This window comes from Adelges cooleyi, unplaced genomic scaffold, assembly GCF_023614345.1.
Source record: "Adelges cooleyi isolate 19-005CV unplaced genomic scaffold, UGA_ACOO_1.1 ACOO_flye_CR_arks_rails_tigmint_CR_PRNA_30, whole genome shotgun sequence".
Taxonomy (NCBI): Eukaryota; Metazoa; Arthropoda; class Insecta; order Hemiptera; family Adelgidae; genus Adelges; species Adelges cooleyi.
In genome coordinates, this window is record NW_026095971.1 from 9,094,864 (window position 1) to 9,118,669 (window position 23,806).

Here is a 23,806-nt window from a genome sequence, read left to right on the forward strand (position 1 = left end):
AATAGTTGGAAAGGAGGTAACGTATAAATGAAGAAGAACTGTATACGAGTCCCTCGCTAGTTAATTTTCACCGAAATACGTTTAAAGTGTGTATACTCCAGAGGTATATTTGGGCCAAATAATTTGGCTCTCCTAGAATTTACCCCGAGTCACACTACTGATTGTAATAGTGTACACTACATCAATCCAAACTACGGTAGGTGCTCGATAACTGAGTCTTTGGTCTTGTTTTTGTTTGACAGATCAAGAAAATTCTATATCATTTCTCCTTGAAATTATGTATTTTGTTTCTCTGCTGGGTCTAATAAAATCTCCTGACCGCCTCAGGTGGTCTCTTACGGCCTGATGACGTCGACTTTATATCCTTGGACTAACGATCGTAAACACATTTGGCAAAGAAGTCAAATAAGCAATTAAACGTCCCGGGACAGACGCGTGCGTTCAAACAAACCTAACCAGAGATATGGTTTGGAGATCTAATACTATGTGCCCGGGGCTGCAGGGATCTAATAAGGCAGCTGATGCGACCATTATCAAACTGGTTTCGGGGCGCATCGTATTCAAACGGTGTTTGCCCGGATTGCAGTAACGCTATAAACTATATATATATATTATGTACAGTATGCAATCAGTATGTATATACACATACTGGATACACGGCCGGTGTAATACTCTATTATATAGTACAACACAACACATGGCCGAGGAGCGCAACCGATTTTCTGCAGGTATAACGGCGGTCCCGTGTACCTATGTATTTATTTAGGAATGAAATATGTGCGCCGTGCAGGTATTCGCCTATTGTAATAACTTCCGTGTATACACTTTGCGGGAGAATAAGAAACGAAAGGAAAAAAATCACTACGGTTTTTTCTTCTTAGACGAGTCTTGCTCCTCCTCCGCATCCGTCAGCCCATTGTGTCGTATGCTTTTCGCCTTAAACACATATAATATTATAATACATGACACATTATCTACGGTAAAGCGCTCATTCTTCGCATCCGCGGGGTTGAACATTTTGTGCGTTCTGCCACCCACATCGCCAACGCAGAATTTTAACGAGGTATTTTCATGTTTTTTTTTACCATTAAAACATTTAGACAGCCCGACTTCGTGTTCGGATACCTCGAACAAATCCGTGCTATGCACTCAAATAATTTAAAATCAACACCCACACACATAATGCTCTTTAAAAGTCCATTACGCCAGTATGTAATTACAAGAAGTGTGAAGAAGTTTTATCTATAGTATTATTGACTACAGACATTTTCTCAAAAGCTATGTAGGTTTTCATTTTTTGAAATACTTGGTACAAATTACAAAATAAAAATAACAATCGATTGGGTATTATTTTAGTGTATTGCTCATTACTTCTCTGTAATAATTCATCTGATAAGAGTTTCATGATTATGATCTAACATACAGTCTACGATTTTATCCTCGGTGGCCGGTGCTACCTAAAGAAAAGCTCTTCATGTTTTTGTCGTACAGTTCCACCGTTGAATATAATTTTCCAAGTTTATTTGAAAATTATATTTGTAGTTTGAACACATTTAAAATTTTAAATGCTGATACTTTTTCACAAAGCACTTTTAGAACAATTACTTTCATCATAAAATTGCACAAACTAAATAAAAATGTATATAATTTATCACGTAGTCAACGCTTAATAAACACCAAGGACTACTGCCTACTTAATAAATATACATAACCAAAACACTCAACATTTATATTAGAATACCCACTGATAATTATGACGTCAGCTGTCAAATGTGGTGGGTATGTTGTCATCTTTAATTAGGTTAAAATATATCATAGCATAGACTCCATGCCATGGAGTATTGCAAATATAATTTATCTATGATTTGTTTAGTAGAATATTCTGTGTGCGATTGCCTGTCGGACGACCCAAGAGAAATTAGTTATTTTATAAGGTTTTTAATGTGTAGTTTTGGGTGTCGACAATAACAAAAAAAATAGATCCTATTATTTTCGGTTAAACGAAAAATCGTCGAATACCGCGATCGACCACATGTTTCAACGGGATTTGGGGGTAGTTGCCATAAACCGTCGTTAGCAACCCTCGGCGCTGCCAACTGTACAATTTTTATGTGCGCTTTATTATTTCCTACAGAACATTATAATATTATACAGGTATACGATATACCTATTACCTATGGCCTATAGTCAATAGTCGTCGGCTACATGTGTGCCGAGATCATTTGAAATTTTAATCATTTGTACAACAACAATGTATGTATTGTTAACGTATTATCATTAATTACAATGCGATAAATAAATACCATGCGATCGATCCTATAGTAGTGTGAAATCGTGAACGTGACCCACACTTGCCCAGTGACAAACAGCAAGTGGCTAGCGTGTTAAGACGCAAAGAACGGTATTTTTCGAAAGAATGCGAGACAGTTTTTGAATTATTTTTTCCCCCGACCATAAGCATTATCGTTCTGTTTTAATATGTGTTATTTTATTAGGCTGCGGCCACCGGAAGACGAGGATATCGCGTGTCTCGCGGAAACCACATCCCGGACAGAGCTGGCTGCTCTGTTTCCGCCTGGCACACGTTTCTCGCAACCGTTAAGGGTGTTCTTTCCCAGAGATTTTTTCCTGTCCTCTCGACATAATAAAATCTATACTATATGATGTACAGAAATATGATCGAAATCGAGCATACACAAAACACACACCAAAACCCATTCGTGGAAACTTAAACCTACTATATTATTGTATAACTAAGCGCTGACAAATTGTACATAGTTTAATCGTCGTCCCAAGTCTAATTTTTACGCACAATACATGTTTTCAATTCTTTTGAACCATACTTTACCTTTTATTCAAACGCTCGCATTTAGTCTAATATTAACTTTATAGTAGGTACTTAAATCACATTCAAATGTTATGTATTATAACTACTGTTTTTAATTTAATTTCAAATCATACTGTTTCCATTAAAGTACTTACATGATGACAATGATTATTATATAATAATTTAAATTTAAACAAACATGTCAACTGGTTTTCGTATGATATACCAAATCAAGATTTTAAGAAATAAATAAAAAATAACCCTTTTATTATACTACAAACTTAACAATATGTTTCTAAAAAAATCTAGGTACTTACAAAAAATGGTTACAACTCCAATAACTCCTTTTTAATCCAATGTTAACTAGAATTTTTTTTTCTATGGCTTATTCGAGGTCATTTAGACCCATCGCCGCTTCCACTATTCCTCTTCACGCCTCTTTATCCAACGCTAACCTTTATCCATCTCTGATTCCTAGGAGCTTCAGATCTTCTTTGACTCAGTCACTCCATCGCTGTCTTGGCCGCCTTTTTGGTCTTCTTCGATCTGGCTTTCACATTGTACCCCCGCTCTTCACACATGTCCTGCCCAGCTAAGTCTTCGACTTTTTAGAACACCTACTATATTGGTTTCGTTAAATAATTCCCTTAGTTCTGCGTTCGTATTCGTTGTTACAAGTATTCTTTTTAGGGCCGAAGATCCTCCTTAATATTTTCCTCTCAAATGTCATTAGTTTCTTCTCGTCTGTCTTTGTTGATGCTCACGCCCTGCTTGCATATAATATAATAGGCCTTACAAGGGCTTTGTATAGTCTAATTTTTGTTCTCCTTCATATTAGTTTTGACTTGAACAGCTTGTACCAGCTATTTGCCCTGTTTATTGTTTTAAGAAACATTTTCATAAAACATAATTTATGAACCCTTCAATGTGTAAAATTGCGCTCAAAAACAAAATAATAAAAGAGTTTTTAATGGATTACGTCTATTTATGTATGGAAGCAAAACAATTTTAAAATGCTAACAAATACTCATTTAAGTCTTTTACGCAAATTTTGTCTACATAGTACAACGTGTAAGTAGAATTTGTATTTGATATTCTTTAATATATCTATCTTTGGTGCCAATTAGGATAAAGTTCTAGACATCAAGTTCATTAAAACTATGTACATTGATATGAAAAATTACACTATAGAAGTTATAACACTATAGTTTATGCGGAAATAAAAGTATATTATAATTTGTAATATAAAGTAAGTAAAGATAAGTGTTACATGTTAACATACAATAAAAAGTACAATATATTTAAATGAGGGTTCGATGTGAAATTCATAATCAAAGACGAACACGAACGAAATGCTTTGTTGTGAAATTGATACTTTTCTAATGAAAATGGACGTGTTCATAATAAAGAGAGACTTAGAACAATAGCGCATTATAGTGTATACCACGGATTACCGACAAACACCCAATACTTTATAGTCTTAGACGTTAGAGTATTTAATTACACATATTTTGAATTTTGATGCACCGATACTGATCCGAACGGTAAAGCATGATTGCGTACGTTTTTTAGCATACAATAAAGTGTAGAAATGTCCCTAAACATCACATGATTGCGTACGTTTTTCTGCACTATGTTGCCATTTATTGATATTATATTATTTGTGATTAAAATGATTTAAAATTTTTTGTTATTACATGTTTTAGTTTGAAATTAAAAAATAAATAAATAATAAATTGATACCTTGGTACTTGTAACAAATACTTTGTAAATATTTAAAAATGTTTTGGTAAACTTTAAATTTATTATGTGCTTGGACAGTTTACAGTATACAACAACTTACAACACTCGCTATCAACTTCAGATTCCCTACCATCTGCTTTATCGCACCACAATTTCTTATTGCACATTAATTATTGATTATTATTACTACTATATTACCTACTTATGATGTGTCCTAAGTATAGTGTACACACATAATCGTAATATGTTTTGGGCAAATACTATAAATTTAACTAATATTAAAATTTAATATTTTAGCTAGTACATAAAGTTCTGAAATACGGCTACGTTGCACAAAACCCCTATCCGGATACTGCCGCCGACTTCAAACGGTATAGATCGTTATAGGATTTATGTGTTTGTGGTATGCCTAACGCCATCTAGTTAGTCATACACAAATATTTAATTGAATTTTTCTTGAAAATTATTTAAATAAATTATCAAATTTTACTTGAAATAATGTTTTATTTAAATAAAAATACAAATTTTAAATAATAAAATCAAATAAATTTGTATTTAAAATTAAAGGTTATTAGAAACATTTAAATAAAAATGTGTTTAATTAAAAACCGTGATACGACTCTAACTTTTGCACAATTTTCATCCACGACAGAGAGATGATTGCGAATGACGTAGTGTTAGTGGGGGAAAGTCCGGAAGACTTGAGTGAGAGACTTGAAGAGTGGAGAGAAGCGCTTAAAGGGAAAGGACTGAGGATTAGTAGGCGTAAATGGAGACAATCGTGTTTGATTTTGGAGAAGGTTATAGGGTAAGACAGGTAATGCAGCAGATGGGTGATGATTAAGTGTGTGACGTTGATAGGTTTAAGTACTTAGGATCGGTGGTACAGAAAAATGGTGGGTACGAGGAGGATGTGAAAAATATAATTAATTGTGGATGGATGAAATGGAAGGAAGCGTCGGGTGTTTTGTGTGACAGAAGCATGCCTATAAGATTGAAGGTAAATTTTATAGGTAGGTAGTGAGGCCAGCAATGTTATATGGGTCAGAATGTTGGGCAGTAGATAAGAAAATGGAACAGAGAATGAGTGTAGCGGAGATGAGAATGTTAAGATGGATGAGTGGAGTGACTAGAGAAGATAGAATAAGAAATTAATACACAAGGGGCAGTCTAGGAGTTGCATCAATTGTGGAGAAAATAAGAGGTTAGAGAATAGGTTGAGATGGTTCGGTCATGTTATGAGAAGAGATGAGGCAGAGGTAGTGAGAGGTATTATGAAGATAAATGTAGAGGGAAAACGAGGAAGACTTAAGAAAAGATGGGTGGACGGAATACAGAGTGATATGATGGAAGCAAGGGTTATTAAACGAGATGTAAAAAACCGAGCTCTATGGAGGTTTAGGACTAGGGTGGCCGACTCCATGTAGTTAGGAGTGTGAGGCGAAGATAAAGAAGACAGAGAGATATGTATAAACGTCGTTATTGATCATATGCATTGCTATGATTTGGTACTCATGGATGAATCAATAATCATGGATTGCAGTAAAATTACTGTTCGGCCGAATACAAATAATGGCGTCGTAGGTACGACTATAGATAAATAAAACCAAAACGGAGTACATGGTCGTAGGCAGAAAGGAAACTGCGGGTACATACGCCTCCCTGAAAATAGGAAACTATTAGTAGTATGTTTTCAACGTAACCAAGCAGTTTACATACTTGAGATCAGTATTAATTGAAAAAAAATATATAAAAGGAAATATCAGCAAATTTTCGCAAATAAATGTTCATATGGACTTGCCAAATTGCTTGAATTTAGATCTTTATCGAGTGACCTGAATATACAGCTACATATAAAACACATTATTACGTCCGGTTATCACAAATGGAGCGGAGCGTGGCAACGACGAAAGGAAGATAAAAGAAAACTGAGTCATGGAGAGGAAATTTCAAAGGAAGATTTATGGACCAATGAAGAATACCAATAATAATTAGTGAAGAATAAGAACAAATAATGAACTAGAATTAATTTTCCATAGACCCAACATATGTACAGACTATAGTGGGCGGACAATGGACATGCTTGGCGTAGCCAGAATCCCTTGCTGCGCATAGTATTAGAAAAGAATTCAACAGGAGGCCACTGGGAAGACGTCGTGTAAGATGGAAAGACGTAGAAGCCTTAAGTGGAGGTTCAGATTGGAAAAAACCAGGGTTCCGTAACGTTATAAAGTCAATTATTTCGTTATAATGAATAACGTTTTACATTTTTTTGGTCCGAGAACGTTATAACAAATAACGTTATAACAATTTTTTTCCCCGAGAACGTTATACCGAATAAAGTTTTAAATTGATTTGCTCCGAGAACGTTATACCGAATGACGTTATAATTTGTTTTACCCCGAGAATGTTAAAACAAATTTTGCTAAGTTAGGTTGGGTTAGCAAAAATAGTGATAAAGAATAATGTACTAAAATGTTTGACTTAAGTATTGGTTTGTGTTATCAGCGAATTCTGACTGATTATGTGAAATGTTGTTACCGTGACTTTTTTATTTTCGCAAGAATATACGCTCAACTCCATAAATCTTAAAGAGGACACTACCCACCCGTAATTTATTCGCAAAAAAAGGGTTTGTGGGGGACCAGAATTTAGTACTTAGTGGTATTTAGTATTTACAGCATACATTACTGTGTATAAGTTACCTTATACATTTTTTACAATGGATAGAACAACTTTTTCTACGACGTGGCATTTTTAGTTCTTTGATAGCTTAAGCACAATCATAATTATTCATTCGTGAAAATTAATTTTGTTTTCCTTTTTCCCATTTGCTTATAAACAAAATATTAAGTATAAAATATATCAAAAAAAATAAAAACGCTACCCCATAGATAGTTTTTCTCTATACATTGTGAAAATTTGGTAAATCTACTGTTAATACTAACCTCACATACTTTTCCCGCGCAAAGCAGTTTTAATGTAATTTTCGCCTTTTTTTTGGGGATTTTCAAAAAAAATTTAAATACAGATTTTTAGAAAGTTGTATTTGTTATAGTTCCATCACAGATCTACCTTCAGTCTAATTTTCAGACCTAAGTTCCTAAACCTTTGATGGAAAAATTGAAATAAATAAGGTTTTTCCCTATGAAAGAGTTAATGATATGTTTTTGGTTTATCTACGTTTATTGGCAGTACTATGCCTAAATACTATTTCATACAAATCTAATTAAATAGTAAACAATGTCTTAAGGCATTGGTATTTTAATTTTTTTTTTCGATATTTGATTACGATTAAAATAATCATTATATTAATTATTACTTATTATATTATTACTCATTATATTATATTTTTTTTTATAGACACCATGTGTTATATTCAACGGACGAATTCGACTATTTTTTAAAAAAATACAGAGCGCCATATTATTAAGTTGAAAAATATGGACATTTTTGGGTGTTTTCTCGATTTTGATAGGGAAAAGATAATTTTTTAATTTTTCGGCCTTATGAAGTACATTTCAGATACGATTACTGATCTATAGTTGCTACACGAAGAAATTGGTTCAGCGGTTAATAGAACGTAAACCATATAAACAAATTAGGTTGGGTTAGGGAAAAAATGCCTTTTTTTAAAAAAAAATTTGTTTGTAAAATTCTACAGAATTAAACGGTTTTTGAATTTTTTGCCAAGGCGTTTTGAATAGATAATTTGTTTACACCGGTGAAACTTATGACAGCGCAATGTACTGGTCGACAGAAAAAAAACCGTTGAAAAACACCAATTAAAACGACGCATTGGTAACATATGTTCACGACTCACGTGTGCAGGCAACGGTGACTTCACAAAGTTACATCCTGGCTTTACACTTGAATACATTCCAGTGTTTTACATATTATATTGTTTTATTTCAATGGACCGATTAACCATCGTACTGCCGCATGAGTTATTTTCTCTATATGTGTTTTTGGGGATTATATTAATAATTAATACATTTCATAACTACATTATTGTAAAAGACATAGCATAAGAAGACAAAAATCTAAAACATTTGACATGAATTAAAAAAATATTAAATGTCCAGCAGCTTATTCTACCTCAATTGTACCTTAAAAGTTAAAATAGTAGTAACACAGGGTATAACATTTTACAAAAACCCCCGAAACGTAGAAGTACGATTTAAAAGGTTATCAACTGTACTTAAAAATAGTCGGCCAGTTAAAATTGATTGTGAAAATACAGATTACAAAAGGAAATTTCAAAACACTCTGGTGTGATCAGACTTTCAAGAAATGTATTTACAAAATATTAATTGATAAAATATCTTAATGTAAGTAATAGTCCATTTCTTATTTGGATTTGTTATAATAATAGACCAATAATAAACTAGTAACTACTATATATACTTAAATATTCTCATATTTTTTAAACAATGTACTGTGTCATAAATTTACTGTACAACACGTCATTAAATTAGACGTTTTAAATTCAACTAAATAAAAAACAAACCATACATATTATTGATAATATTAAAAAAAAATACTTATGGTAAAACTTTTTTACAGATTGTAAGTTTTTAATAAAAGCATTAATAAAAAAAACTATTTTTATAAGCTCTAAAATAATGTGTCGTATTTATTTGAAAACGGTTAAATAATTTACGACGGTCCGTCGTTATCTAATTTTATAAAAATCCCGATGGTAATAATAATACTACACGCACACATTGACAAATATCTTAAAACATGAAAAAATGTAATTTAAAAATATATCAATATATATATTTTCTTATACGCCTGCCCGTTGGATTTTAGTTTATGCATAGATTAAATGAATTGCACATGTGCCGTACCAATCACAAATTTCAGGAGGAGTTTGAACCCCCACCCACCCCCCTATATACGCCACTGGTTAAATTGTTTTAAGTCTAGGCCACATCGAATACGGAATATTTTCTAATCTATAACACGAAACAAAAATAAATAAAATATTGATATCATGAATTCAGAATTCATTGTATGTTAACAAAAAATAAAATGATACCCTAGGTTCTCTGGTTAATTTAAAAAAATTGAATTGACTGATTATAAAAATGATTAAGTTGTTGTGATTGTTGGGTCAGGATCTTTGTAAAACTTAAAAAACATTTTTTATACATAAATCAAACATCTTGATTGGTACAAAAGTTATACGCTAATCAATTTTTTAAAACTACAAATTATAAACTACAATTTGGTAAATTTTACATTTTCAAATGATTTCCATTTCTTAATTCTTATGGTATGAATAGCTTGCGTTGCAGATGTGTCCACCTGAACGGTCTCTAATCCATATTCCATTGATAAGAACTATAGTTATCACACAGATATATATAATAAACTAGATTGCTAACTGTATATACCACCAATAGAGAAGATTGATGCAGCCACTTTCCGCCATCCTGGTGGGAATTAGAACCTTATCACGCGAGAATAATATATGTTTATAACAATCACATTTATATATTATTGATATAATAATATATACAGATATATATTATATGCATTGATAACACACATAAATCCCACCAGAATGGCGGACCGTCGGCTTCAATTCTTATCGCTAGTTAGCAATCTAGTTTATTATATATATCTGTGAGTTATCATAATCTGTTATCAAAATTGTATTATCAATTTGATAAGCTGGCAAAAACATAAAGTGATAAAAATAATTTAACAAACCACAAACGTCACGAAATTCGAATAGTTTTTAAGGAACTACCAGTTATTATGGATAAGACTGCAGTTTTTAAGGCTTATGTGAAAACTATTAAAACCAGGAATAGAGCATTTGGCTCGCCTGCTCCACAAGTTGATATATTGCGACAGCGTAAGCCGCGGCGTGATGATTTTTCTCGAAGAGCCAAGGATATAGTAAATGATTTAGTAAAGTTAAAGGACTTTTTAGATCGTCATTTTAGGGATTACATTAATGTTACGTCATTCGATCAACATACGCCACTGACGGACGCGGACCGTGACAAAATTGATATTGGTGCTCAGCACATAATCAAAACGTGTGGCCAACAAATATATGTACTCAAGAAAGAATTGGACAGTAATAATGGTCAAATTAATGATCACAGAACACAGATTGTGCGTTATGTGGAATGGCGACTCAAGTCTGTATCAAAGTTATTTGCCGAAATGAAAACTACTAGAGCACAAAGATGTATAGAATATGATAACAGCTTAAAATTGAGTAAATTGGCTCATAGTTCAGACACTTCAAAAGAAATAAAAAAACCCATGGCAGTTAAATACGAAGCAGCTGATCGTCTGTGTACTAACCATATAGAAGAAGAGCTATCGCCAGAAGAGTTACAAATGTTTGAAGCTGAAAATATAGAAATGTACAATGAGCTAAATCAACTTTCTAACGAGGTAAATAATTCAGTAACTATTTTCCTATTGTTTCAGAATACTAATAACAGTATTTCCTAGGTCAGAAATATTGAGTCCAAAGCTGTTAGAATTGCTGAACTACAAGAGTTGTTTACAGAGAAAATACTAGAACAAGATCAGGATATTGAACGGATAGATGCAGTCGCTGCAAACACTACAGAAAACATAGTCGATGCCAATACTGAAATACGATCGGCTATACAAACTAACGCTGGTCTTAGGGTGTATATATTATTTTTTATCTTAGTACTTTCATTTACTCTTCTCTTTTTAGACTGGTACAATGACTAAATGAGTTGTGAAATCTGGTTGAATAGGGAAAACATTTATATGTGTGTCAACCTGGCTAGATTTAAGTATTCAGTCTATTATTTGTTTTGATTTATGGAGTAGGTAATTACTTACATTGGTGTATTATATATTTCTTACATGTGTTGTTAAAGAAAAATATTATTTAAAATAAATATTGCACATTGTAGTTATTACAGCTCGTAATATTATTAATTATATAAAAAGGTTTATAACTAAATAATTATTTGTTGAAACTACAATGTATTACATTTTTTTCTTGTTGCTTTTGTACCTACAATTTTTTTAGTTTATTTTTCAGTCTGTCGACGTACAATTGATTGTCCATTATGACTGATTTTTATTAATAATAGGATAGGATTAAGGTTAATCGTCAAGTGATAAAATAACACTAGATGACAATGATAAAAAAAATACAAAATATAGTAATTCATTTTAAATATTTCATTTTAATTAGTTACTTAGAATAATATTCTCAAGTTTTTCGGTATTGTTTTTTTAATTGAACTAAATATTTACAAATGTTGATTGTTATTAAATTATTTTCTAAAAAAAAAAATGTTCATAATTTATAATCATACATACAAATATAATATAAATCATCAATAATTGTTTTTGTTATTAAAAACATTTCCAATTAGGAAAACATACAAAAATAAAATAATAGAGAAGATAAGTGGCAATAAGGATACAAAGATTAGAAAGTATAAAGGCCCAATTCAATGAAATTACTATCGAAGGAGGAACTTAAGACAATAAATGCCAAATAAAAACAAGTGACAACATACTCAATATATGCAAATAAATGAAATACTGACAAGTACTAGTTACTTTTTTCTGTTCTTCACACATACGTAATGTCGAGCCATATATTGCTACATAATTAAAAAAAAATCATATATATATATAATATATATTTAAAATAAAAATAATAATAAAACTGACAGTAGCTCAATAAAAAAAAAAAAAAAAAAAAAGAGTACGTTTTTGATTTCATATAATTCATACATGAATAATAATAAATAAGTATTTGTATTGATGCTGGTACATGAGATTAAGTACTTTATCACCGGCTAAAGCGCTGCGACCGCTGATACTAGCCTGTCTGGAGAGAAAAGTAGTAGCTGAGAGGCATTTAAAGATGATCGTTACGGTTTGTATTTGACCAAAGGTATGTTCTTAGTCTGCAGACACTTATCACATACCCACTCAGCATATACTTCGGCTGTAAGCAGTTGAAAAGCAGGTTCCATCAGACCGGTGCAAATCCTATAATAAAAATTTTTCTTTATATAACCGTGGAACACAAATTTCGCCCAAAATCCTTTATGAGGTGGGAAGAGGGATTTGGGTACAAGGTGGGTCTGTAATTATTAAACATATTTTCATATTTATTATGAGTTTATGCTAGATTATTGATTTGAAATATTATACATATGTATTATTTTGTAAAATAAAATCATTTTCTAAACAGCCAAATATACATATATATGAAGCAGCGCTACCACTAAAAAAGCTTAACCCACCAAAAGTTTAATTTGGTTTTATTACAATTAACATTTTAGAATAATTAAATATTTCAAAAATTAAATTGACCCAAACCTAAATAATAATTGTCCAATAAATGGCAGAACTTAATTTAAGTTGTAATTTTTTTTAAATAATGTATTTGTGGGATAAGATTTTCTGCGTCTCGTAAAACTTATATAATTCTACATAAGAAAAGTGTTATATTACCAATAGGCTAAAATCTATATTATTATGAACTATACAGGGCGATTCAAAAAGAATGAATCGATTCCATGATTAAATATTTTGTAAGTAAATAAATCAGAATGAGGGAGTGGCTGTTTGAAAGATTAGGTATAACAGAGTTTCCCTCAATGAGAAATGGGCCATAAACCTTGGTGCAGGATACAACACAGAAAAGGTTTCTTTAGGAGACCGATGCACCTAGCGCGGTCACGTAGCAACCATTTGAAACTTAGAAACCTAATCTTTCAAACAGCCACTCCTTCATTTTGATTCATACATTTACTCACAAAATATTTCATCATGGAATCGTTTTATTCTTTTTGAATCACCCTGTATAAAAACAATTACATTAATGCTAATAAATAATTTACCTATGGAACCAAAAATTACAGCCAGATTCACATAACACAGCTTGATCATTGTCATGAACTTCTTTATGACAATTACCACAGGGATATATAGGTGGTGCATTGGGATTTTGTGGATTGAAGACCATTGGTTGATCATGAGGATAAATCTAAAAAATATATATATTATTAAAATAAATAAAATAGGTATACAAAACAGTTTAGTTACAAGTATAAATAATTAAACTATAATTTGCATTTAACAAGCTTATTTGAGCTATCAAAAACAAAAGTAGTGCAAATCAAGTTTTCACACAATCTGAAGTAATAGCACCAACCAATATGTTAACCTTCAATTTATTGCCTGCGAAAGTGATGCAAATTCTGCTTTGCTTGTTAAATGGCAAAGAAACTTATACATTCTCATAAAAACGTATACAGCTTTTCTACATTAACAATTGATTTCTCAACTTTTGACTTTCGTAACTTGCACCACTTTTACTCTTGACGGCTCATTAAATATTTAATTATAAATAAATGTGTATAATAAATTATTTAACATTTGAATCCTTTCAGACCAGACTTTCTTTTGAAACCTTTCACACTATTGTTTTTGTAAATTGGGTATTCCACACCAAGTGTTCCCACCTAAAAATTCAAAAGTTTTAACTTTTTTCACGTCCTCCCTTTTTCTTTTAATTATTACACAAATAAAAACTGGTCGCTTAGGATTTAAGAACAACGAGTTCCTTAGCATATTTTTCGTAGTTTACAACACAAATATTTGAAATTATGTCAAACCATTTTTAACTTGAAAAAAATTAATTTGAAAAATATTTTTGCAGTTTTTGACACTTGCGACCATTTTGATATTTTTGAATTGTGGATAGATGGAAAACTTGACTTTTTTACTATAAAATATGTCAATTTTAGAGTAAGACGGGGATTATAAACTGAGTGAAAAGATGGAAACCCTCGCTGATGCGTTATAGATCAGTGGGGGTTTGTGACATTCGTCAAAAGCCATCCCGTTTCGAATGTTTAGGTGGAAACTTTGGTGTTGAACGCCATACATTTAAATTGAACTATTTACCTTTCCAGCTGACACTGGCATTGGCTTAGAACTAGGACCAGGACCATAGCCACCTGGTTGACTATTAGGTATTTGAGAATGATGCATCATAGGAGGCATAAGTCTATGTTGATCAGAAGATTGAGGTGGTCCCCTCATCATTTGAGGACATGGCATACCTCTTGGACAGTTCATCATATTACTAGGTCCAGGCATACTATTGCACTGCTGATTCGACATAGGTGGTCTACACGCCATGGAAACTGATGGCATATTATTAGATCCCGGACACGGTCCTCGAATTGAGCATCCATTATTATCCATGGACATATGTTGATTCATGTCATTTAGGTCAGTTGAACCCACAGGCATATTCATAGACATAGGGCTATTTGTTAAAGGTGAGGGGCCTCCCCTGCCCATCATCATAGGACTACCGCCTGGTCCTGAATTAGGATGTCCATTAATTGGCGAAGGCCCCAATGTCATGGGACTAGACATTGGAGGATGTATGTTCATACTAGTATTAGGTGGGACAGGGCTGCCCATTGGTGATGCACAATTTAATGATGGCTTTACCATAGCTGCACATTCCATAGGGCTGTTGCCGCGCATATTTGGTACCATGTGTGGACTACCCATTGCGGATGGACTGCGGTTCATCGACATGGCGTGAGGACTATTACCCGGTGCACCACAATTCATCATTGGCGGTCCACACACCATAGAATTTCTATGTGGACTATTGCTGCAAGGACCTCCCATTGGGCTACCCATTGGTGGGCCGCAGTTCATAGGTGAGCCACCCATTTGGCACGGACTTCCAGACATCATGGGCCGAGAGTTCATCATTTGCCTGTTCATGTGATTGGTGTTCATGATTGGAGGTGGAGTGTCATCAAATGGGTTCGATGCAACAATTGTATCGCCATAACCTAAACAAAACAACATTAATATTTGTGTAATACAAATTAAATTATTATAGTACTCCAACAAACAAAAAAAGACATATAAAAGTAAAACCAATACCTTCTTAGTTTTGCATTGAAGCTATAAAAAATGATTATAGTTTTACTTAAATTAATAACATGAATCTATTTTCAAAAGTATCATTTTTTATATTTAAGGGGGAGGGTCTTAAATAATACTCTAAATGAAAATTTAAGTCCCCTAGTGAAGTCATTACAGATTTAAATTCTTAAAAAATTAAAATTTCTTATTTAAATCTATACCGACTGGGTATGACATGGATTCTATAGTTTATCTGTTTAAGCTATATTTATCTTTTACAGCCACAAACCCACACAAAATTGGTTTCAGTTTTTATAAAGAATACTGCTTATTTGTAATTGCTAAATAAGAAACTATTGTCTAAATAGTTGTAAATCTCCAATCAAACTAAAATTGTTATTAGTTTATAGGAACTTAAATAAAATAATCATTAATTCATGTAAAAGTACTTACCCGTTAAAGGAGGTGGCAATAGATCTTGAGGTGATGGTGGTGGTGGCTGAGGTGCGTGATTTGTCACAGTTGCTGCGTTAGAAGTTCTTCTTTTCTTCTTAGCCGGAGGTGGTGGTGGATCTGGATTCATCATTGGAGATTTAAACTCATTGCCCATAGGCAACATCCTGTAAAATACAACATAAGATCAATAAATGAACCTTTAATTTTAATCATTTTATATTAATTAAATATTAATAATTTAGAATTTAATACAATAAAATTTGGTTAGATATTATTAATTTTACAAATAATTTGTATTATATCCTTGATATACCATACTGTTTTTTAGTCATATTTTAAATCTGAAGAATGATTTCAACTATAAGAAATAATAAGAATAGCACAAATTGTAAGAAATAAAATATATAAACCAATTTAAATAATTGGTGTTTAAAAATGTTTAGTTTAAAAAATCAAATTGTTTTTCACTTAATATAATTAAAAATTAAAAGTATATGCTGAATACTTTAGAGAACTATGAGGTAACTACATAAGGCAAGATCATAGTTTTCTTTCCAATAATTTCTAAAAACAAAAATATTGATATTATTATCAAAACTTAATTTTTTTATTTCAATTATATAATCAGTCAATACCCTTCATTCATTAGTCATTAAAAATTTCAATTAGCAACATAAATAAAATATTTTTATAAAGTAACTGTAACAAATTGTGAATTTTTTTCATTCGCTAATCTGTCAAGATAATAATCTTGGTACTTGGACCGATCCAAGTACTAAGATCATGTAAAAGTAATGGGTAGACGGCGAACAATTTCAAGACATATTGAGAGGGTTATAATGTATATAAGCTATGTTCATTTTAAATACCGTACCAATTCTATAGTAATATAGCATATAAGAATATTAAATATTAAGATTATAAAAATATATGTACCACTTTTAGAGGATTTTTTAAATACAGTTTTACAAAAAAAAACACTAGATAATAATATTTTTAAGTCTTGAAAAAAATGCGTTATTCTTAAACCAATACTAAAAAGAAATATAGGAAGATTAAAAAAACAGTGCTAAAAAAATAAATATTTTAAAATAATTTAGTTTTTGAATTTTGTAAATCTTTTGTTAATGTTTACATTTAGTTTTGACTTTTTAATAACTTATTCAGCAGACACTTTTTATTTTTACATACCTAATAAATAAAATAATAAGAAAGCCACTTATTTGTTGACTTCAAGTATAGCGCTAGGGTGATCGCCCCCTTCAGCATTTGCATTTATAAATTTTTTTATATACCTACTATACAAATAAGTGATAACAAATTGATATAAATTAATAAACCTAATATATCTAATTATTGAATAGGTTGCGATATCAAACGTTAGATATTTAGACATTTTTTCACTCAAAATAAGTATCTAAATAATGTTGATTTTTTAAATACCTAATTTTCAGTACTGTTGTATAATATTTACTATTCTTACACATTATACAACCTACTCAACAATAAATATTATTTATCCTATAAGTTAATAGTTTTCATATAATAATATTGTAAGTATTTTATATTTGCGGTGTTATGAACATCTTTAATTATTTTATTCGAAAATATCATATTTAGTTTAGGCTACACATAATTGAAAACGAATTGTCATCAGTGGTAGAACCAAGGCTTATAATATGAGAGGTCAGTTCTTTAACTTGTTTAGTTCTCTACTAATATAAAATCAAATAAAACTTCTAGTTGAAATTTGGACAATACATTTGTAAATAAATCTGTACAATGTGGCTACAATTTTAATGTTATTCACTTCCAATCATAATCTTAAATGAATAATTAAATAACTTTTTAATCAAGTGTTTTCTAGAACAGAACAGCAATTTCCTTTAGCGTCATTCTTCAGTTGGAATATTGTATATTAGACAAATTAAATCACTACTTTTAGTATAGATAACACAAATTTTGGGATAACATAAGTAAATGGTAAGTAATACGTACGAGCACGGTCCACCCATTTTGTTATAATCGTCCGGGTAGCATGGACCTCGTTGCATGTGTGGTGGCATGTCCTGACATTGGTTGTAGTACGGCATTTGATTGCGGCCTCTAGGTAACCTACTTGGAAAATGAACATTTGATTTAGAACTACAGATGCATTGGACACCATCTAAAAGCGTTTAGAATTAATATACTTACGTCACGTAAGGGGCCATGCCGCCCATATTGTGGCTCATTGCTATAACACTACGCTCTAAGAACCAAATGCATCACAGCATCACCTGGAGTCTGTGTAAAAAATAAATATTATACATACCTATAAATATATAATTTGAAAACTGAATTATTTTTTTAAATAGACACCTACATTGGTTAAAGAGATAAGACGAGCAACTAGATCAAATCGAAGCTCTGGACCAATATGCCAATTAAAGAACAATAACAACAATAGATGAAAATTTACTTTCGGGCAGTACTCACGACTATTTGCGACGATGTCCCAATTGAGGGGACCACAGACAATAGTAAGTAAAATATGAACACTGGACATTGACTGCCTACGCCATATCGCAGCGACGGCGGCTGTGCTGATGATGTTCTGGGCCGCCGCCGTAACGGGTACACGCGATAGCCGATCTACTCAATCGATGCTAAATGGTAAAATCCTAAGGTAAACGACGAACGGACATGTAAACGGTATAATCGACAGCGGTGGCCACAATTGCCGTCCGATATAATAATTTTTTTTTTTTTAGACGAGCAATTCGCCTATTATTATTGTTTGCGGTCCATGAATACAAAAATAAATAAAATACAATAATAATTTTAAAAAATATTCGTATAGGCGAAAAACGCGACGGTCGCTATTATACGCGCACATACGCACACGCACGCACGATAAACATATATATGTATTGTTAAAATATTATAAATACAAAATATACATGAACCTATATGATATTTGGACGTATATAAAAGAGTGGAAGGAACGATAGAAAAAAAAACAATAATACACACACACAGACACACATACACACACACGCGCATGCACGCACACACTAAACGACGGGAATCAGACGGAGATGAAACGATAATGCATTATGCGCGTGAAGATACCGCGTACGACGACGATCTCCGCTGTATATATAGGCGCTATATTTAGTTAGACAAGGACGGAGGCAGACAGGAATTCCGAACGAAAACATCAATCGGCCGATGTCAGAGACATTGCAAGCGCGCCGCCGTTACAACGTCCGTGACGCCCATAACCGCGGTAACTTGGCTCTACCGGTCTGCCCTTCCTCCTACCCAACCCGCTCGATGCGTTATTGATCTCTCAATAGCAAAACTGCCTTTTTTCCTCTCTTTATTGTTATTCCACAATCGCCACCTCCACCACAGCCTTCACACTGTATTATAATTCATTTTTATTACGGTTTACCCGACCCGTCCGGACTCCGGTGACCAGAATGTATGCACCACGCGGTCGGCGGACACCCGAAGTACCTAAGCGTATGAACGGGCATAGCTTTATAATACTATAGCCTATACACCCTGCCGGCTGCTGGATTTTATGTCGTTACCTACTCCGTCCTTACACGCGTTCTTCTTTCTTTTATGCCGGTCTTCGGTTTGACGGTACCAAAGAAAATCGATCTCGGCTTTTAACTACAGTCATAACTCATAATAATAATTGGAATAAAAAAACTGGTTATACGAGACGACGACACCGTGTAGCGGTGGTCGTCTTGAAATGAACCAGCTCGAAACTGTTGGGACAATTTTTTTACAACAATTTATTTAAATATTTTCATAAACGCACAAGTTTAACTATTCAAATAGTTTCAGAATACATATTTCATATGTTCATTAAACTTGCTGATTGTATTTTATATAATGGACAAATTTGGTATGAAGAAAAACATCACCTACACAAGTTTAGTCATATTTTCAATTGGAAATTTGAATTTATTTACTTCCTTCCATTAGAAAAGTATATAATGTATATTTTTTGAAGTCTGAAAGTTATAGTAAACTATGTTTGTAATCGTACCCATTTTTCATTTTTTTCTGCGTTTTGTGTTTCGCCAACGTTTTAACGTTACAAGTATTTTGTAATAAATAGCCCAAGAACATTAGAGATTTGTTGACAGTATTTATGTTTTCTGGTCAGTGTTTAAAAATTAAAACTGATCTTATTTTATACACATTTTTTTTTATTGTACTTAAGGTATTTATTTATTAAAAGACAAGGCGATTATAAATTAAGAATACTTAGTTTTAATTTTTTAATTTAATGAGACAACATCATTAGATTAGATTATATAAAATAACTTAACGATACAAACCTTGATATATAATTAATTCGTGAATTAAAATGTATTAATATTAAAAACATCAAGGACTAATACCTTGGTACTAATCAAGGACCTTATTATAATTTACAATATTTATATCAGATTATAAATTAATATTAACTAGTTGAGATATACATAGGTATTGTTTAACATATAAATATAATATTTATAAAATTACTTAAGTCAATATTATAATATTAAATATATTGTACATATAAAATATACAAATTTGTATCAAAATATGTAATATCTTATTCAATTTTATCCGAGTGCTCTGTGTTATGAGACTATGCACTAAAAACTAAAATTTTTATTTTTAAATATATTTTTTTCTTTTATCAGCTTAGTGGCTCTTAGTTATGCTCTGACAGATGAATAATTATATACTTTTAACAATTAGCATGTAATTATCTTTGTAATATACAGTAGATAAATGAGATATTGCACGAAGAATAACTGTTTTATATTCTATATACCTATATAGAGGCCTACTTACATTTAAATAATAAAATCAGTTATTTTTCTTGGAATTTAGTTTCTGATCCGCATATGTCGAAGGTGAAAGTGAAAGCGTGTGGATGACATACGACTCAAAATAAACATCACATCAGGTAAAAATCATGTAGGTCTCGACATTTTACCAAAAGTATATAAAGAGTGATGTCCGTGTAAATAAACGCCGGACAATTAATAATTACATACAAACAAAATATAAACTGGCTTACAAAAGGTGTATTACTCTGTAGGTACCTGAACATAGATACTATATGTTAGGGTCAACATATTTTACGATCCATCCGGTTTTATTGTCGAAAACATTTTTTCAAGTGCTCTTAAATATAATATCGACGCAAAACGCGCTAAAATAAATTTGAATTGTATTCTGTAGTGAGCAGTGAGCACTTCAAAACATCGACACAATTAAGTAGAACATTTTAGAATATAAGCGGAACAAGAATGATTTGGATTTTACAACAGTTATTCTGTTTATATGCTATTATTGAACACTATAATTATTTTAACAATTATTATAGTTTCAAAACGGAAACAGTATTAAGAAAAGGTAAAATATTTATTTTTAGGCAATTTTATGCAAAAAAATAGGTTAACATACCTATTTTTCGTATGGATATTATTATAAAACATACTAATATTATTGGTAGCTGGTGCTTTAACTTATGTCAATAATGCAAATTAAGCATTATTATTTGTAATTTTACATAAATAGGTGTACAATTTTAATAAAAAACAGTTTAAATGAATTATTTGACATGTTTAAAATTATAACTACACGCTATAACAAAAAAATATATGATATTGTTTAGACTCCAACAAATTTCGTTGAAACGCGCTTAAAGGGATTGCATGTGGTCTGTTTTTAAGGAGTTTTGTATAGGCAAAATTTAACAAAAAGGAGGTTTTAACAAACTTCGACCATGTCAATCAATTTAACGGTTAATTTGTATAAGCTTCAAGGTATTATTTTTAATTAAAATAATTTTTTCCTATGAGTAAAGCCATTTAGGTATATTTCAGACCAAAAAGCCAGGCAAAATTTCGACTACATAAGATGATCTAATTTCAATTCTGTAAAGAGATTCGAGTTCTTTGGCTACTTTACTATGTAAGAAGCCGATTTTCATTTAAAAATGTCAGTTTCTTGTAATTAAATGAATTTAATTTTAAATTTGTTCAATACTAAAACTGAATTTTTTTTCGTAATAGAAGCAAAAAATGTTTCCTACGTAACTTAGTAAAGTTGCCAAAGAACTCGTATATTTTTACAGAATGTAATTCGTACCATTCTAAGTAGTCGAAATGTTGTCTGGCTTTTTGGTATAAAACATAAAAAAACAGACAGCATGTAATCCCCTTAATATACTATAATACTAGTCTAATTCGCCAAAATAATTGAGAGGAATTTTACTTCTAAATGCAAAGCCGCATTTAGAATCCGTTCCAGCAATTTGCTAAAATATGCAGCCTACTCCCGGGGCCTCCCAAAAAATTGTTAATCAGGAGCCACCAGGCTTATTATTTTTAATTTCTTTGTTGATTGTTCTATATAAACATTTTTGTTTTATTCATGTTTTTTTTTTAAATATGAGTTTTAAGGCGTTATTATAGAAAATACATTTTGGTGTTATTGGGTTTTAAGAACTTCCTAAAACTATAACTTGGTTCTGCTGTCGATCCTGATAGTTAAAGTATAGTTATTTTATTTACGTATTGATAGATAATCTGGAATATTTTGCAACAGAAAACGTCAAACGTTTGCAAAAGTTAATGTACTTTAAATCTGAAAAATGAATCAGATATCAAAACATCTTTTTACCATTGCCCTAGGCATTTCGGACGATTATCTTTCGCCGTTTAAGAAAACGACTAACCACTGGACTGCATTACATACATAAGAAATTGTACTACCAAATACACTTTTTTAGGCCAAACGTTGAAAATAATCACCTATTTCCATAGAAGTGAGAAAAAGCATCTTAAACATTTATCAATTAAAAATTATGCCATAATAACATTACGAAAAATAGTCAAAATAGTTTCAAATTTTAAATTAGTTTGGGATATATTTTGGATTTTAGTACTTCCAATATGCAGGGTTATTCATTTAGAATAAAACTCTTATTTTCTCTAAAAAAAATTAAAATTGTATAGTTATCCTTTTGGAGACACTATAATTTATGTTGTTTTAAAATGTTAAACAATATTCAATTTTTATCTTTTTCAATTTTTTCGACAGCACTATTAACTTTCGGAACATAAATGGGAACATATTATATTTAATTAACTTTTTAAATTAAGAATATTAACCAGTTTTGGATACTTTTTTTAAGCTATTAAAGCTTAAAATTTAGAACGGGAGGTGGAGTGCGATAGGGTGACGGCGCAGATATAAACATTACTACACTACTCTCGCCACCGTCCTAAATTTTAAAGTTTACCAACTTTAAAAATAATTATTCAAAACTGGTTATCGACCAGTCAACATTTTCAGCAAATTATTCTTTATTTAAAAAGTTAACTAAATGTACACGTTCCCATTTAAGTTTTAAAAGTTTAACAGTACCTAATTTGTTACTGTTTAGGTAACAGATTATGTTTTTGTCTTTTTACTAAGTATTCTGTGTGTGAACGTTTGCCTGTAGCCAAGCTGTATAGCCTATAGTTACCTATGTCCTATAGTTTTACTTTTACAGATTAACTTAACGATACAATTAAGGAACGTGGCTGTAAAATTAGGATTTTCTGCAAGAGGCGAATTCGCAAAATTGTTTTATTCTAGTTAATTTATTTACTTATAAATTCTCAATATTAATACATATACAACTAATGACTTATTTAAGTAGGTATAATATATTTTGTAAACAATTTATTGAAAATCGATTACCGAAAGAAAAATTTTTGAAATTCTAAAAATTCGTACCTACGTAATGTTTTTATCCTCGATAAGCTTAATATTTAACTACTTTGT

The 23,806-nt window shown here is 31.4% G+C and overlaps 2 protein-coding genes across 6 annotated transcripts; one reads left to right on the forward strand and one right to left on the reverse strand.

Annotated features, from left to right (window-relative positions):
- The first annotated feature begins 10,264 nt into the window (after positions 1-10,264).
- On the forward strand, positions 10,265-11,789 carry LOC126838624 (syntaxin-18). Its single transcript, XM_050573180.1, has 2 exons — positions 10,265-10,993; positions 11,054-11,789. The coding sequence occupies exons 1-2, from the start codon at positions 10,340-10,342 to the stop codon at positions 11,303-11,305; spliced, it is 906 nt and encodes a 301-aa protein (XP_050429137.1). The 5' UTR covers positions 10,265-10,339; the 3' UTR covers positions 11,306-11,789.
- Positions 11,790-11,835: 46 nt separating this feature from the next.
- On the reverse strand, positions 11,836-19,060 carry LOC126838623 (protein pygopus-like). 5 transcript variants are annotated; one of them, XM_050573177.1, is made up of 7 exons: positions 18,443-19,060; positions 18,161-18,278; positions 17,963-18,082; positions 15,962-16,128; positions 14,519-15,432; positions 13,450-13,595; positions 11,836-12,592 (listed from the first exon to the last, which is right to left on the reverse strand). In XM_050573177.1, exons 2-7 carry the CDS (start codon positions 18,196-18,198, stop codon positions 12,472-12,474), a joined length of 1,506 nt encoding a protein of 501 aa, XP_050429134.1. In that variant the 5' UTR covers positions 18,199-18,278; positions 18,443-19,060; the 3' UTR covers positions 11,836-12,471. The 5 variants fall into 5 exon arrangements, with proteins under 5 accessions (XP_050429134.1, XP_050429132.1, XP_050429133.1 ...); XM_050573175.1 differs by having other exon boundaries at positions 18,161-18,250; positions 18,443-19,059; XM_050573176.1 differs by having other exon boundaries at positions 18,161-18,250; positions 18,330-18,445.
- Positions 19,061-23,806: the final 4,746 nt, after the last annotated feature.